At 35.5% G+C, this 15,179-nt stretch overlaps 1 protein-coding gene across 2 annotated transcripts in view; it reads left to right on the plus strand.

Moving 5' to 3' along the window:
- The window catches only part of LOC111420405 (Cyclic nucleotide-gated ion channel subunit A), a 220,483-nt gene extending 209,024 nt beyond the window's left edge, over positions 1 to 11,459 (plus strand). For both annotated transcript variants that reach the window (XM_071198171.1, XM_071198182.1), the window contains one exon: positions 10,239 to 11,459. In XM_071198171.1, the coding sequence (XP_071054272.1) occupies positions 10,239 to 10,371 (133 nt within the window). In that variant the 3' untranslated portion in view covers positions 10,372 to 11,459. The remainder of the gene's footprint in view (positions 1 to 10,238) is intronic.
- Positions 11,460 to 15,179: the final 3,720 nt, after the last annotated feature.

The raw sequence follows: 15,179 nt of genomic DNA on the forward strand, positions 1-15,179 counted from the left end.
TAATAAACTTAAAGGTCTGGATACCATCATTGTTTTGTTGTCTTTCAGTTGGTCCAAAGGTTCAACTTCACTGCCGCGTCAAAAAATGAAATTACACTTCATTATCTGAAGGTCTGTGGAATTCTTTCGAATTCCTGCTTAGGAATTTTCTGGAAAGGTGCAGATTCAAGAAAGAAACTTTAACATAATAGCTCTTGGTAGTTTGTCAGACTTATCATACTATTGTTATACTAGTGTTGGTAGGGCCTATCCTTTCTTCCCCCTCAGCGTTCAGATTTACTTCTTGCCTGATTTCAGCTTCCTCTTGCATTGCAAGTAGTGTTTAGGAAAATTATATTGTTGAGGGTGGTTTTTCTTTTGAGGGTTTCGGGCCTGGTTAAACCAACTTCAGGAAACTTTCGAATTACGTCAAGATGTTTTTACTTTTAGGAACATACACTATTATTCATATGAATTTTTTATTCTTTAACAATACTTTTTACTTTCGAGTTGTTTATTTTACCGTAAACTATGAAACATTTCTTATACAGGGTGATTCAGAAAACTGCTGACAGACTTCCAGAGTAGATAATACATCAAAAATTAAGATGAATAGTTTTAACAGCCCAGGATCTAGGGGGGGCAAGCCGGGGTTTATACCCCGGGCGGCAAGTTCAGAGGGCGGTTAAATTCACACTTTACAGACGAATAGACAACTCATCATTTACTTAACTTTGACCACTGAATAAATAATAGTACAAGTGTGTTCTATGTGGTACAGGACGTTGGCTAATTGCGAAAGGGTTAAAAGATGTTGGCTTATATTTTCTAAGACAAAAAATGCAATTTTTTGTGCGTGTTGCAAGATTTACCAGAAACCGTCTTCTACCGCCACATCTGCATTGTGTTCTACAGGGTTTATTAATTGGAAAAAAGTTTCAGAGAGATTAACCGAACACGAGGCAACTCAAATACCCAAAGAGTGTATGATCAAGTGGAAAACACGGGTACAACAAATGAAATCATGCCAGGGTATTGATCAAGACAATGAGAGAGTAATTCACTCAGAGAAAGAAAAATGGAGACAGACCTGCGTATTGTTATGGATGCTGTATTGTATCTATCTACAAACTGCCTTTCTTTTCGCGGGTCCCACGAAACTCCTAGCGATCTCATCACACAATGTCCTCAGCCTAGTCAAGGTAACTTGTTGAACTTGATTTCCCTGCTCGCCAAACAGAAATCAACTCTTAAGTTTCAATTAAAACACTTAAAAAAGGGCAAGTATCATACTTATTAAAGACAATACACAATGAAATGATTAACATAATGGCAAAAACAGTTAGAAATAGCATTTTAAATGACATCAAAGAAACCAAATACTACACGATAATGTTCGACTGCACTCCAGATGTATCCTATACAGAACAAATTAGCCAGGTAATTCGATATGTAAAATGAAATGGCGATGTGTGTGAAATAACAGAAAGTTTCATTGATTTCATAGAAGTTGCTGGAAAGACAGGAGAGGACATTTGTCAACAGATTTTAGAAAAATTTGCAGTTGATGATTTAGATATTGGACAATGTCGTGGCCAATCTTATGATAATGGGTCCAATATGGCCGGCATTAATAAAGGCGTACAAGCCAGGATTGCAGAAAGGAATGAGCTGGCCGAGTTCGTACCGTGCTTGGCTCAAAATATAAAATCTTGTAGATGTTCATTCTGCCTCGTCATGCCAGGAAGCTATTAACTCATTTGGACTGATTCAAAAAGTATATTGCTTTTTTGTTGGCCCCATTACTAGGTGGGACATTATGAAAAATACGTTAAAACAAATTTAAAAGGAAGTAGTCAGAGAGGTCGGCGAAACATGTTAGTGTGAATGCCCTATTTTTAAATTATTCTTAATTTAACTATTTGGGCGAACATTCTCCGCGAAGTTAATCGAGTGAATATAGAAATTCAGAAAGAAGATATTATCCTTGACCGTTACGTCGCACTAATGGATGGTCTGTTCAAAACTGAAAAATGAGACAAAATCCAATGGAATATTCGATAAACGAATAGTTGCTGCAAAAAGTGGTGTTGACCCAATTTTGCAAAACAATCGAATTCCGAAACGTAAAAAACATTTCGATGAGATGTGTGAAGACGAATTACAAACACTCCAACTTGTTAAACTATTTTCTAAAGAAATAATTAAAAAGAGGTTTGATTGTACTACCACGCTGAATTTAAATTTTGCTTTTCTTAATGGTACTAATATTTTGAAAATGTCAATTGAAGAACTGCAAAAGTATGGAGCAGATCTGGCTCGAAAATACGAGCGAGATTTAAGCGTCGTTGAATTCTGCCAGGCACTCTACGTTTTTAAAGAGCAAGCTCCGCTTTTATTTGGTGATATAGAAAAGGCTAACGGATTCTATCTCTTGCAACAGATCTATGCGCATGATTTGCAGGATGCTTTTCCTAATATTTGTATTGCCCTGCGAATTTACTCTACGCTTCCTATTACATCCGCAAGCTGTGAGCAAAGTTTTAGCAAACTAAAACTAATTAAAAATTATTTGCGATCTTCTATGTGCCAGGAACGCTTATCGAGTCTTGCAATCTTAGCGATAGAAAATCGAATAGCACACGAGTTAAATTATGACAAGGCCATAGATTTATTTGCTGAACAAGAAGCTCGAAGAGTAAAATTGTAATTTCAATTCACAAATGCAATAATATATTTGATATATTATTTGATATTAATATTATTTTTATTATACATATTTTTATTTTAAATCCTATCCTGTGCTGTGTATAAAATACATATCCTACACGTTCATGTCTATATATCTGTAAATAAATAGGCTTAACACAGAAAGAACAAACTTCTGGAAATGATCTTCAAGTTTTTCATTTCTTTTATGTTTTAGTGCGAGAAGCCTTTTCTTATGCGTTAATTTGGTGAATACACTTCTACGTTGAAATACATCTTGAAGGGATTTTAACATTCCCTTAGCTGTTATTGCATCTTTTATAATGTCTAAATGTTTATCACTTACACATTGAACCATAACAGATTTTGCTTTTGAGTCCCTACCAACTGTTACATAACAAAACTACTAAATTATCTTATTCTATTTCTAACTTGGGTCACTGTCTCTGAAGTTCTCTTCCATTATTGCAATGAGGTCGTTCATTTCTCTGTCCTCTTCGAATTCTGTTTTTCTTTCATGTGCTCTTCTTTTTATGTACTTCTTGTACTGTGCGTTTTTTTGTTCTATCGCCTTTCTGCATTCTTCATCAAACCAGGTTGCTCTCTTCTTTCTGTTTGTTTTGCATATTGTTGCCATTGTTGCTTCCCCAATAGTTATTTTAATTGTTTTCCTCTGTTGGCTCAAGTGATTGTTCTTCTGGTAGGTTTAGTTTCTTAACGTCCAATTTTTGTCTTTTCCCTCAGTTTTCGTTATTTCTAAATAGATATTATGCATCAAGTTAATTTGAACTATGACTTAACGTCTAATATTTTTCTAGCTGCTATTTTATCTATAAGGACATGGTCTATTTGATTCGTCGTGGTATGTGGTGATGTCCATGTGGCTTTATGGATGCTCCGGTGTGGAAATCACGTAGACTTACAACTATATTTTTACTAGTGGCAATATTAATTAGGCATTCCCTTTGCCTATTTTGACATTCACCTCACCTATGATAATTTTCTCCCTCCTGTTCCTCTGAGAGACAGTGTGGGGCATTAATTGCAGTATGTTTCGGGCACTGCATACAAGGCATAAAGCATAAACTTCCTCCTGGAGTTTCAAAGTCAAGGTGTGACTTTTGAATTTCTCATAGAAGATGAGTGCAATCATGTTTCAATCTGTTCTATCAGTTCTGGTATTTTCAATTCATTTTTACTCACCTAGTCTAGAAATTACTACAATCAATTGATAATCGCATTTGATGTCATCGGTCGATGGACAAAGACCTATCGACATTATAACTGACTCAGAAGAACTTAGTAACATGTCGGTGCATGAATCGATTACATTGTAACTTATTATAGCTATCTAATTTATTTCGACGAGCTCTATCCAAAACTCACCAAACTCACAACGAGTTGCTTGGTCAAACTTCACCAACGTGATGTATGGCACACAACTGTAAAGAAAGTGTCTGAAAATGTTTCCTTAAAAAAAGGATAATAATTGGCTTGTTATTTCAACCAGTTATCCGAGTTAATCAAGTTTCGTTGTTCAACTTTTTTTGTTTCATAACAATTAATTGTCAGACAAGAACAGTGTTACAGTTTGAAAATCAGATATGAATTTTACTAACGAAGAAATGACTGACATACTTTTCATGTATGGATGAGCAAATGATAACAGTTATAGTTTGGTTCGACGGCTTTATGCCGAAACATTTCCATCAACGTCTTCGTGAAACAGGACATTTTAAACGCGATACTTCAGATTGTGAAGTTACAAGAAATATCAGAACACCGGCGTTTGTAGAAAACGTACTCGATAGAATTGCGGAGAATTCTAAAACCAGTACCAGGAAATTATCTTTAGAAGTAGGTGCTTCGCATAGTATAATATGGAGAGTTGTGCATGAACAGCTTCTTTACCCACACCACATGCAGCGAGTGCACAGTCTACTGAAGCTATTTTGTAACTGGTTTCTACAGCAATGTATCATTCCGAACTTCCAATCCCTTGTGGTTTTTACGGATGAAACAAAATTTATTAGGGATGTAATTATGAATTTTCATAATGACCATCAATGGGCTGTAGGAAAATCCTCACACGATCAGACAATCAAGACATCAACAAACTTTTTGATGTAATATTTGGGCTGGCATTGTTGGCGATTATTTAATAGGATCAATGTTTTTACCAGACAGGTTAACTGGGCAAAGTTACAAAAAAAATTTGGTAAATGATCTACCTACCTTACTGAATGACGTTCCGTTAGAAACACGTCGTGACTTATGGTGCTCCGCCACATTTCAACCTTGATGCTAGGGAGTACTTAAATAATACTTTTTCAAATCGATGGATTGGTAGAGATGGGCCAGTTGCGTGGCCATCACGTTCTCCAGATTGCATTTCGATATTTTTTTTAATTTGGCCACCTTAAGGCAACTTGTTCATTGTTCTGCAAAAAGGCATAGAAGGCCTACTCCCAGTAAAAATGTCCCTGTAGTATATAGCAAGCTACAGCTTTAGCTATATATCTGCACAATGGAGGAAAGTAAAGGTGGTAATCATACCTAAAGGTGGTACGCGTTCAAACGCCGATCCCAATACATACAGACCAATTAACCTAACTTCATTTCTCCTCAAAGGGATGGAAAAGGTAATTGATCAATACCTTAGAAATGGAATGCTTGTCACTAATCCACTCCATCCGAGTCAACATGCTTACCAGAAAGCAAAATCAACATTTACTGCTCTCCATGCTTTGACTAGCAATTTAGAGGAGACAATTGCAACCAAAGAGATAGCTCTATGTGCTTTCATAGACATACACAGGAAAAAATGTAGAGTAAAAATCAACTCTAAAACATGGTTCAGATCGGTCCAATTTATTTAGAGTTATTTTTTTGCACTATATAGTGTAGGTAAATAGATTAAAAATTTACACTAAATAGTGAGAAGATGGTGTTTATTAAATAGTGTAAAATCGTTACTCTATAACAGTGTATTATATGTAATCTAACTAGATGTTGTCGTGACTCTAATTAGATACATTTCTAATCTAATCAGTGTGAATTATTAAAAATTCGCTCTAATTTTACTCTATTAATTGACAAAATATCACTAAATAGTGTGTATCTTACACTTATTAGTGTTAATTTTTAATAGGAAGTGGAGTATTTTTAGGGAAGTTTTACGTTTGTAATAAAAATCAAAATTATAAAATATTTGTTTTTATTTTTACTTGTAATATATTGTTATAACTTAAATTTAAAAAAATTAAATTCTATTTATATACATATAACATACATAATACTTAATTCATTTTAAAGTTTCCACCGAGTCACCATTAAAACTGCATCTAATGAGATACTAATGATACATAACTTCACTAACATAAGTAAAAAAGAACTCTCCTTTAGAGAACTGTAAAAACTACTCTATTAAGTGAATAATATATGAACTCTATATTAATATTAAATATAGTGTACATTAGAGTTATTTTTACCATGTGATATTACAATTTTTACTCTAATTCTTTTTACCAACTACTCTAAAATTTTTACACGACACGATTTTTTCCTGTGTAGAGGGTGCTTTTGATAACACCTCCTACGAATCCATAGAGAATGCTCTAAACGTAAAAGATATACATCCGTTGACATTCAAATGGTGTATAGACATGTTGAAAAGTTGGCAGACACAGCCTGTCTGGGAGGCGAATCGTTGACTATTGAGGCGCTAAGAGGATGCCCCCAAGAGGGACTGCTCTCACCTCTCCTATAGTGCCTAGTAGTTGACGACTTGATGAACACCTTAAAAAAAATGGATTCATGATTCAGGAGTACGCTGATGACCTGGTAATCATCCGAGGTAAATATGACACAATCATAACGCAACTAATGCAGAAACCCCTAGTATTCACCATCACTTGGTGCAGAAACAATGGACTCAGCATCAATCCAAACAAAATCGAAATAGTTTTTCACTCGGAGAAGGACGCTACAATTAACAGCACCGTCCATTGAAAGCAGAACTGTCAACCTCAAAACAGAAGTTAAATACCTAGGGGTAATACTAGACAGTAAATTAAACTGGAACTCCAACATAGACAAGGTGAGGAAAAAAGCCATTATGGCTAACCAGATCTGGTACAACAGCAGTTGGCACAAATCCAGCATTTCAGCATCTCTGCAACCTTGATGCAGAGTAACCTCAGAGGACACCTCGAAATCCTCAAGGACCTATATCTAAATCACTTGATTGAAATTAAAACGGACCTTACACCGGTAGAATACAATTTCGACCAGCCGTGTAAGGTCATATTTAGAAGCAGGGATGATTGGACAGAAGGGTGAGCCTCAACTTAAAAGAGGAGCCCTTGTCTGGTACACCAATGCTTCAAAGACAGTTGGATCCGGAGTAGGTATGGGCATTAGTGGACCAAATAGACGCAGTAAATTGCCCTTCAGCTCGGACATAACCATTTTTCAAACAGAAATTCTTGCTATAAACTTCTGCATCGCTTTGAACCTATAAAAGGGACAGAAAGGTGTATCCATAAACATTTTCATAGACAGTCGGGCCGCCCTATAGGTCATTCAGGCCTACATGTGTGACTCTGCACTGATCAGAAGTGTACCAGCAACCTGAGAGAACTCGCTAGGGGCAATGATGGTACTCTATGGTGGGTTCCAGGTCATAGCAACATTGAGAGTAATGAGAAAGCGGACAAGCTGGCCAGAGAGGCAACGAAAACGCCCTTCATTTGACCTCAACCCGGTTGTGGACTACAAAAAAGCCATCTAAAACTAATAATCAGCAGTTGGCAGGCCTCAAAGGTAGCCTTACGCTGGAAAGAACTTCCAGGTCACAAACAAGCGAAGAGTCTGATAACTCCGTCACAAAACAAAACCAAAGGGGTTTTATGCCTCAGTAAAGAGGATCTAAGGGTGCTCTCTCCTGATCGGCCATGCCCCCTAAAATACCACCTTTTCCACATTGGACAAGCTGAGGATCAAACTTGTCGACTTTACAACAACGAGTCAGAAACGACTGAATATATAATGTGTAATTGCGTCGCTAGAGGTCGTCTATGACACAATATTTTCGGTAAAACTCTTTTGACACCTACCGACATAAAGGAACAAGACCTTGGAGCAGTGATGGGTGCTGGGTAAATACCCAGCGGGTAGGTATTTCTAAAATGGGTATTTATCCGGGTATTTACCCCGGCTCAGGGTAAATACCCAAACAGTGGGTATAAAAGTGATACCAGTAAAAATACATAGATTTAAAAAAAAATGAAGAGGAAGACGATGAGGACGTTGAAGACGAGGAATTGTCAACAATCAAAGACGTATTATCATCAGACGAATCTGTCGTAATTTATGTCTGTCTTCATTTCGTATGTAGTCCCTCAGAGTTCCTTCTAAGATCCTTCTGTTTAGTTCGCTTGTTTGATTATCTCTCGATACACGAACCTCATAGCCAAGATATACATAGCTGTGAACCCTCTCAATCTCATTATCCCCAATGTTGATGTTAGAGCTGGGAACAAGATTTATCATAAATTTTGATTTCTTATCGTTGATATTTAAGTCAAGTGTCCTTTAAGTCGTTCATCATTAGTTTAATCTCTCCAAGGCTATCCGATATAAGAACTATATCGTCCGCGTAGCGCAAATCATTTAAGCATTTACAATCAATGTTTATGCCTTTTTGGATCCAATCCAGTTGTTTAAATGCACTCTGAGGACTGTGATGAACAATTTCGAGTTCAACAGTGTCCCGCCTTGTTTTACTCACAATCGGTACTTTACTACTTTTACTCTCTTCAATACTTTCATGCAATTTTACCGTCTTTGTAGCATTCTTGTAGATGTTATAAATAAGTTTCTGAAAAGCTCTGCATTCTTGAAGTGCTTGCAAAACTGCCATCAACTCAATTTAAATTAAATTTATAAATACCTCTAAATACCCATATTGGGGAAATACCCCCGGGTATATATCCAGGATATTTAAACTTGAAAATAAATACCCAGGTATTTAACAACACTGCCTTGGAGCAATACTAAGGTTCATTAAGGATCTACATTTGCCCTAAACTTTTGGAAGGCTAAAGTTACAATAGATCTTATAGGTCGCGGTGACGAGACCCGGCGTCAATAATAATAAGAAGGCAACTTATGTATTCTACACCGATTCATACTTTGAAAGACCTCCGCGACCGAATCAATCATAGTGTTCGTGTAGCGAGTTTGACAAGCAATGGTTTGACGACGCTTAAACCTGTATTGCTGCCAAAGGAGGACATTTTGAGTACTTACTCTAACGTCTAACCATAGTAAAATCCTAAATAAACTATGTGAAATTTGTTCTTGTTGTTTTAATAAAAATTGTTTGGTATTAATAATTATATTAAAAATCACAATTTGGGAATTCTTGATAACTTTTTAAGTAACCATTGACACATCTAGACGTTGGTGAAGTTCGGCCAAGCAATTCAGGTACACCTATATGTTCATAAAAGGTGAAAAAAGAAGGTGAAATCACCTTGATTGTTCCTATAAAAATTATATATTTATCCACTAATAATAATACAGTATAATAATCTTCTTTCGAACCATGCAATATCACTAGATTTCTCGTAATACTAATCTCGAACAATGTTTTTTATTAGAAAGGTACGAAGTGGAACAGCATCTCAACGCAGATATTTTTTTAAAGATACAAATATTTACCTAACTCAACCCAGCAGGAAGTTATGTAACTGAGAAAATTTTAATAATGCGTTTCTTTTTTGAAAACAATTCTGAAAATGGCTTTACGGTAATAATTCGAAATTCTTCTTGCAAAGATTTATACGTCCTTTCGCCACCAACAATTTTCCTGCAACTAAAATCCCACTTTTTCAACAAGACCAGACAACAATAAAAATGTTTAATGATAGAGCGTCCAATCTATTTTCCTGTCGGGGGAGCTTTCGCACAAGATAGTGGTTTACGCTATTCAATCCTTTTGGGAGATATCCCGGCGAATTCTATTCCTTCAGCAAAGAATTGTAATATTTATTATAAATTACACAAGTTGAAATGTGCACATCGTACTTATTCATATATTTTAATTTAATTTCTTTAAATAATTTACAATTATTTCTTTGATAATTTAAACCATATCAAAATAATAAAAGGAACATTTGTCTACAATAGTACGGCTTTTAGGTGCCTAATGCAGCCAACAGTTTGAATTACGTGTTAAATTCTAAAATGAACAACTATGTCATATAGGGTTGACATTTCATTAACTTCTCCCGCCTGAGACGTCGTGTGGCGGATGCGCGGTGAAATTAATTGTGTGGTAAAGGTTTAACAGTTTTGTTATGGCTTTTACGTACATTTAGTTTTTGAATTAAATATAATGTTGTTCTATGTTAATAAATGGATGAACCTTACACGTATTAAATCACCTAAAAATAGCAAAAAATTCGTTTGCATTTTTTTCTTAATAACCTTCTTTATATGCATAAGGGATAGCGGTGAACGAACTTTTCGTCTTTTTTTTTCAGACCCGAAAGAACGGATGAAGAGTCGACGAGTGATTCCCTTTCGGTTCCCAGGGTGAGGAAACGGCTGAGATCTTTCGAATCTGGCAGGGATCCCGAGAATTCCGGCGAATCCAACAGACACAGAACCATGTAACTGCATGCTTCGCCGGATATTTATGAATACCAAATTGATAGCCCATATACAAAAGAAAATCCAGGAAATTATATGAAAATTTCATATCTTGTACATTTGGATGTAATACATAGGATAACGCTTTTTAATAAAAAAAATATTGCTAAATAAAAAATGGGATTTTAGCTTTAAATAAAAAAATAATTTAATAAAATAAGATAAAGAATATGAGCACCGCCCAGATTTTACCGAAACAATTTTAAACAAATAGAATATGTCAATTATTTGTAGTAAATTGTAAATAATAGTATAGAGTACTTCTTCAAATCTATTTTGCTTTAAAAAAACAACAAAAATGCTTTGAGATAAAACGAAAAATAACTGTAGTTGGTGTTACGATCATCATTTCGCTCTAATAATAATAAATTAAGAATATTTCAAATTGTAAAAATTTTTTCAACGTAATCAAGAAAAATATAAAAAAAATAATTTTTGGGAAACATCATTTTAACCCCGTAATTTTAAAATGATCAGAGACCAATTTACAGAGTTTTTTATGGATTAACCACATTTAATTTCTTTATGCAATATAGTTGTTTTTAAATAATCAATTTCTACTACAATTATTATAATTTTACAAAATCATTGCCAGTTATTAAAATAAATACATATCTATATTTTGGTATATGTATAAGCTGTTAGAACTCTATAACAGCTTTAATCGAACGTGTCAAACTAAAAAGATGTTACCAATAAACATTGTATTTATCGGTTAAAAATAACAAAAGAGAATAAATGGAGCACGTAAACGGTTGTACTCGAAATTCGAGAATAAAAGATAAAAGACGGATTCTTAGTATTCATTTTAACTATTGTACCAATGAAGCCTTATTGTAATTGTGATAAACTACGTTGTAACGAAAAAAAAGACGTTCTATATGTAAGTGGATAGATGTAAGTTTATTTGATGTGAAGGAAAATAAGGACAAAAAAGATAATGTATATGTGTCACAAGTTTATAGACGTGGTAAGTTAATTTAGGAAATGAATGTTCACTAATATTTAATTATTGTAGAAATTAGATATAAATAAAAACATCTATTTATAAATTGAGTTTCAATACTTCAAGAATTAAATTACATTGTTTCAAAACAAACTTATTAAGATAAAAGGTAGTAGATAAAAAGTAGCTTACAATTAAAGGCAGCCAAATCTACTATTTATCATTTATTTATGGCTTTATTTCATTTTGCAACTCTAGAACTCTATAATCCATGGAAATTATTGCCTAAATTTTAATCTGAGTTGTAAAATCGACCAAGTCCACCACTGTTTGTGCATCAGAAGAGGCCAGTACCTTAAGGACGATACCACCTGAAGTATCTTATAGCAGAATTTTTGTTCATTACGGTTATTAGTTATCACATTGTGTAATATGGAAATTGAGCATGTGCTCAAATATTTACTTACAGATATTCATCAGCTACTCCTCCAGAAATGCCATAAGTTAGGCGTAATACAAAGTTCTTCCGATACTCTACAATCAGTTTATTTGTATTTGGATTTCCATAGGCGATACATCAGTACCCCGGGAAAGCTGAAACAAGATTCTTTTATATTAAAAGATATTGAGGTGAACATTTCGTAATGTTCTGGGTTAGTGATGTAACAGATATTCGCATCCGCATCCGTAACTGCGGATAATCCGCATTGTTTTGAGGATCCGCATCTGCATCCGTATCCGCATATATTTTAACGAAGCTCCGGTCATGCCAGCGTTCGGCATTAATAAATAAATTTTTTAAATCGGTTGAGACATATAATTTAATTATAATTTTTAAATAGTAGTGACAGTTTTCTCTTTAGATTATTTACATTTTCAAAATTAGATATTGTAACATGCACGAACACGTGAGATAAGCACAATGTCGCGACGGACGACGCGACGCTTACATTTGTCATGTCGTTGAAGTTAGCAACGGATTCAGAAACGAAATTCACATTTTTACAGCGGACCAAACAAATAGTGTACTCTATCTATAATTTCGTATTTATTAGTGATAACAACCAAAAAAACATCAAAATTAGCATTAAAGAGAGTAAAATAGATAACCCCTCTAAAACTTTCAAGTAAAATTCATTATTATTAAATAAAAATCACCCTTTCATTATGTGAAAAACTCCAATTTGCATTGAAAAAGCTTGATGATCCATTAAGTCAACCCCAAATATCAAAATCACTATTTCGAATAACATATCTAGGCACCACCCGGAAATTCAGGGGATAAAGGGTCGAAATCACCCCCGAAATACGTAAAAAATTCATAACTTTCTTGAAAAATTTTGTGACCACCAAACTCAGTCCAAAGATCGAAAATAAGGTTTCGAATAACATATCCGCGAGAATCGCGGAAATTCAGGGGATAAGGGGTCGAAATCACCCCCGAAATACGTAAAAAATTCATAACTTTCTTGACAAATTTTGTGACACCACCAAACTCAGTCCAAAGATCGAAAATAAGGTTTCGAATAACATATCCGCGAGATTCGCGGAAATTCAGGGGATAAGGGGTCGAAATCACCCCCGAAATACGTAAAAAATTCATAACTTTCTTGACAAATTTTGTGACACCACCAAACTCAGTCCAAAGATCGAAAATAAGGTTTCGAATAACATATCCGCGAGATTCGCGGAAATTCAGGGGATAAGGGGTCGAAATCACCCCCGAAATACGTAAAAAATTCATAACTTTCTTGACAAATTTTGTGACACCACCAAACTCAGTCCAAAGATCGAAAATAAGGTTTCGAATAACATATCGGCGAGATTCGCCGAAATTCAGGGGATAAGGGGTCGAAATCACCCCCGAAATACGTAAAAAATTCATAACTTTCTTGACAAATTTTGTGACACCACCAAACTCAGTCCAAAGATCGAAAATAAGGTTTCGAATAACATATCCGCGAGATTCGCGGAAATTCAGGGGATAAGGGGTCGAAATCACCCCCGAAATACGTAAAAAATTCATAACTTTCTTGACAAATTTTGTGACACCACCAAACTCAGTCCAAAGATCGAAAATAAGGTTTCGAATAACATATCCGCGAGATTCGCGGAAATTCAGGGGATAAGGGGTCGAAATCACCCCCGAAATACGTAAAAAATTCATAACTTTCTTGACAAATTTTGTGACACCACCAAACTCAGTCCAAAGATCGAAAATAAGGTTTCGAATAACATATCGGCGAGATTCGCCGAAATTCAGGGGATAAGGGGTCGAAATCACCCCCGAAATACGTAAAAAATTCATAACTTTCTTGACAAATTTTGTGACACCACCAAACTCAGTCCAAAGATCGAAAATAAGGTTTCGAATAACATATCCGCGAGATTCGCCGAAATTCAGGGGATAAGGGGTCGAAATCACCCCCGAAATACGTAAAAAATTCATAACTTTCTTGAAAAATTTTGTGACACCACCAAACTCAGTCCAAAGATCGAAAATAAGGTTTCGAATAACATATCCGCGAGATTCGCCGAAATTCAGGGGATAAGGGGTCGAAATCACCCCCGAAATACGTAAAAAATTCATAACTTTCTTGAAAAATTTTGTGACACCACCAAACTCAGTCCAAAGATCGAAAATAAGGTTTCGAATAACATATCGGCGAGATTCGCCGAAATTCAGGGGATAAGGGGTCGAAATCACCCCCGAAATACGTAAAAAATTCATAACTTTCTTGACAAATTTTGTGACACCACCAAACTCAGTCCAAAGATCGAAAATAAGGTTTCGAATAACATATCCGCGAGATTCGCCGAAATTCAGGGGATAAGGGGTCGAAATCACCCCCGAAATACGTAAAAAATTCATAACTTTCTTGAAAAATTTTGTGACACCACCAAACTCAGTCCAAAGATCGAAAATAAGGTTTCGAATAACATATCCGCGAGATTCGCCGAAATTCAGGGGATAAGGGGTCGAAATCACCCCCGAAATACGTAAAAAATTCATAACTTTCTTGACAAATTTTGTGACACCACCAAACTCAGTCCAAAGATCGAAAATAAGGTTTCGAATAACATATCCGCGAGATTCGCGGAAATTCAGGGGATAAGGGGTCGAAATCACCCCCGAAATACGTAAAAAATTCATAACTTTCTTGACAAATTTTGTGACACCACCAAACTCAGTCCAAAGATCGAAAATAAGGTTTCGAATAACATATCCGCGAGATTCGCCGAAATTCAGGGGATAAGGGGTCGAAATCACCCCCGAAATACGTAAAAAATTCATAACTTTCTTGACAAATTTTGTGACACCACCAAACTCAGTCCAAAGATCGAAAATAAGGTTTCGAATAACATATCCGCGAGATTGGCGGAAATTCAGGGGATAAGGGGTCGAAATCACCCCCGAAATACGTAAAAAATTCATAACTTTCTTGACAAATTTTGTGACACCACCAAACTCAGTCCAAAGATCGAAAATAAGGTTTCGAATAACATAACCGCGAGATTCGCGAAAATTCAGGGGATAAGGGGTCGAAATCACCCCCGAAATACGTAAAAAATTCATAACTTTCTTGACAAATTTTGTGACACCACCAAACTCAGTCCAAAGATCGAAAATAAGGTTTCGAATAACATATCCGCGAGATTCGCGGAAATTCAGGGGATAAGGGGTCGAAATCACCCCCGAAATACGTAAAAAATTCATAACTTTCTTGAAAAATTTTGTGACACCACCAAACTCAGTCCAAAGATCGAAAATAAGGTTTCGAATAACATATCGGCGAGATTCGCCGAAATTCAGGGGATAAGGGGT

This window comes from Onthophagus taurus, chromosome 1, assembly GCF_036711975.1.
Source record: "Onthophagus taurus isolate NC chromosome 1, IU_Otau_3.0, whole genome shotgun sequence".
Taxonomy (NCBI): Eukaryota; Metazoa; Arthropoda; class Insecta; order Coleoptera; family Scarabaeidae; genus Onthophagus; species Onthophagus taurus.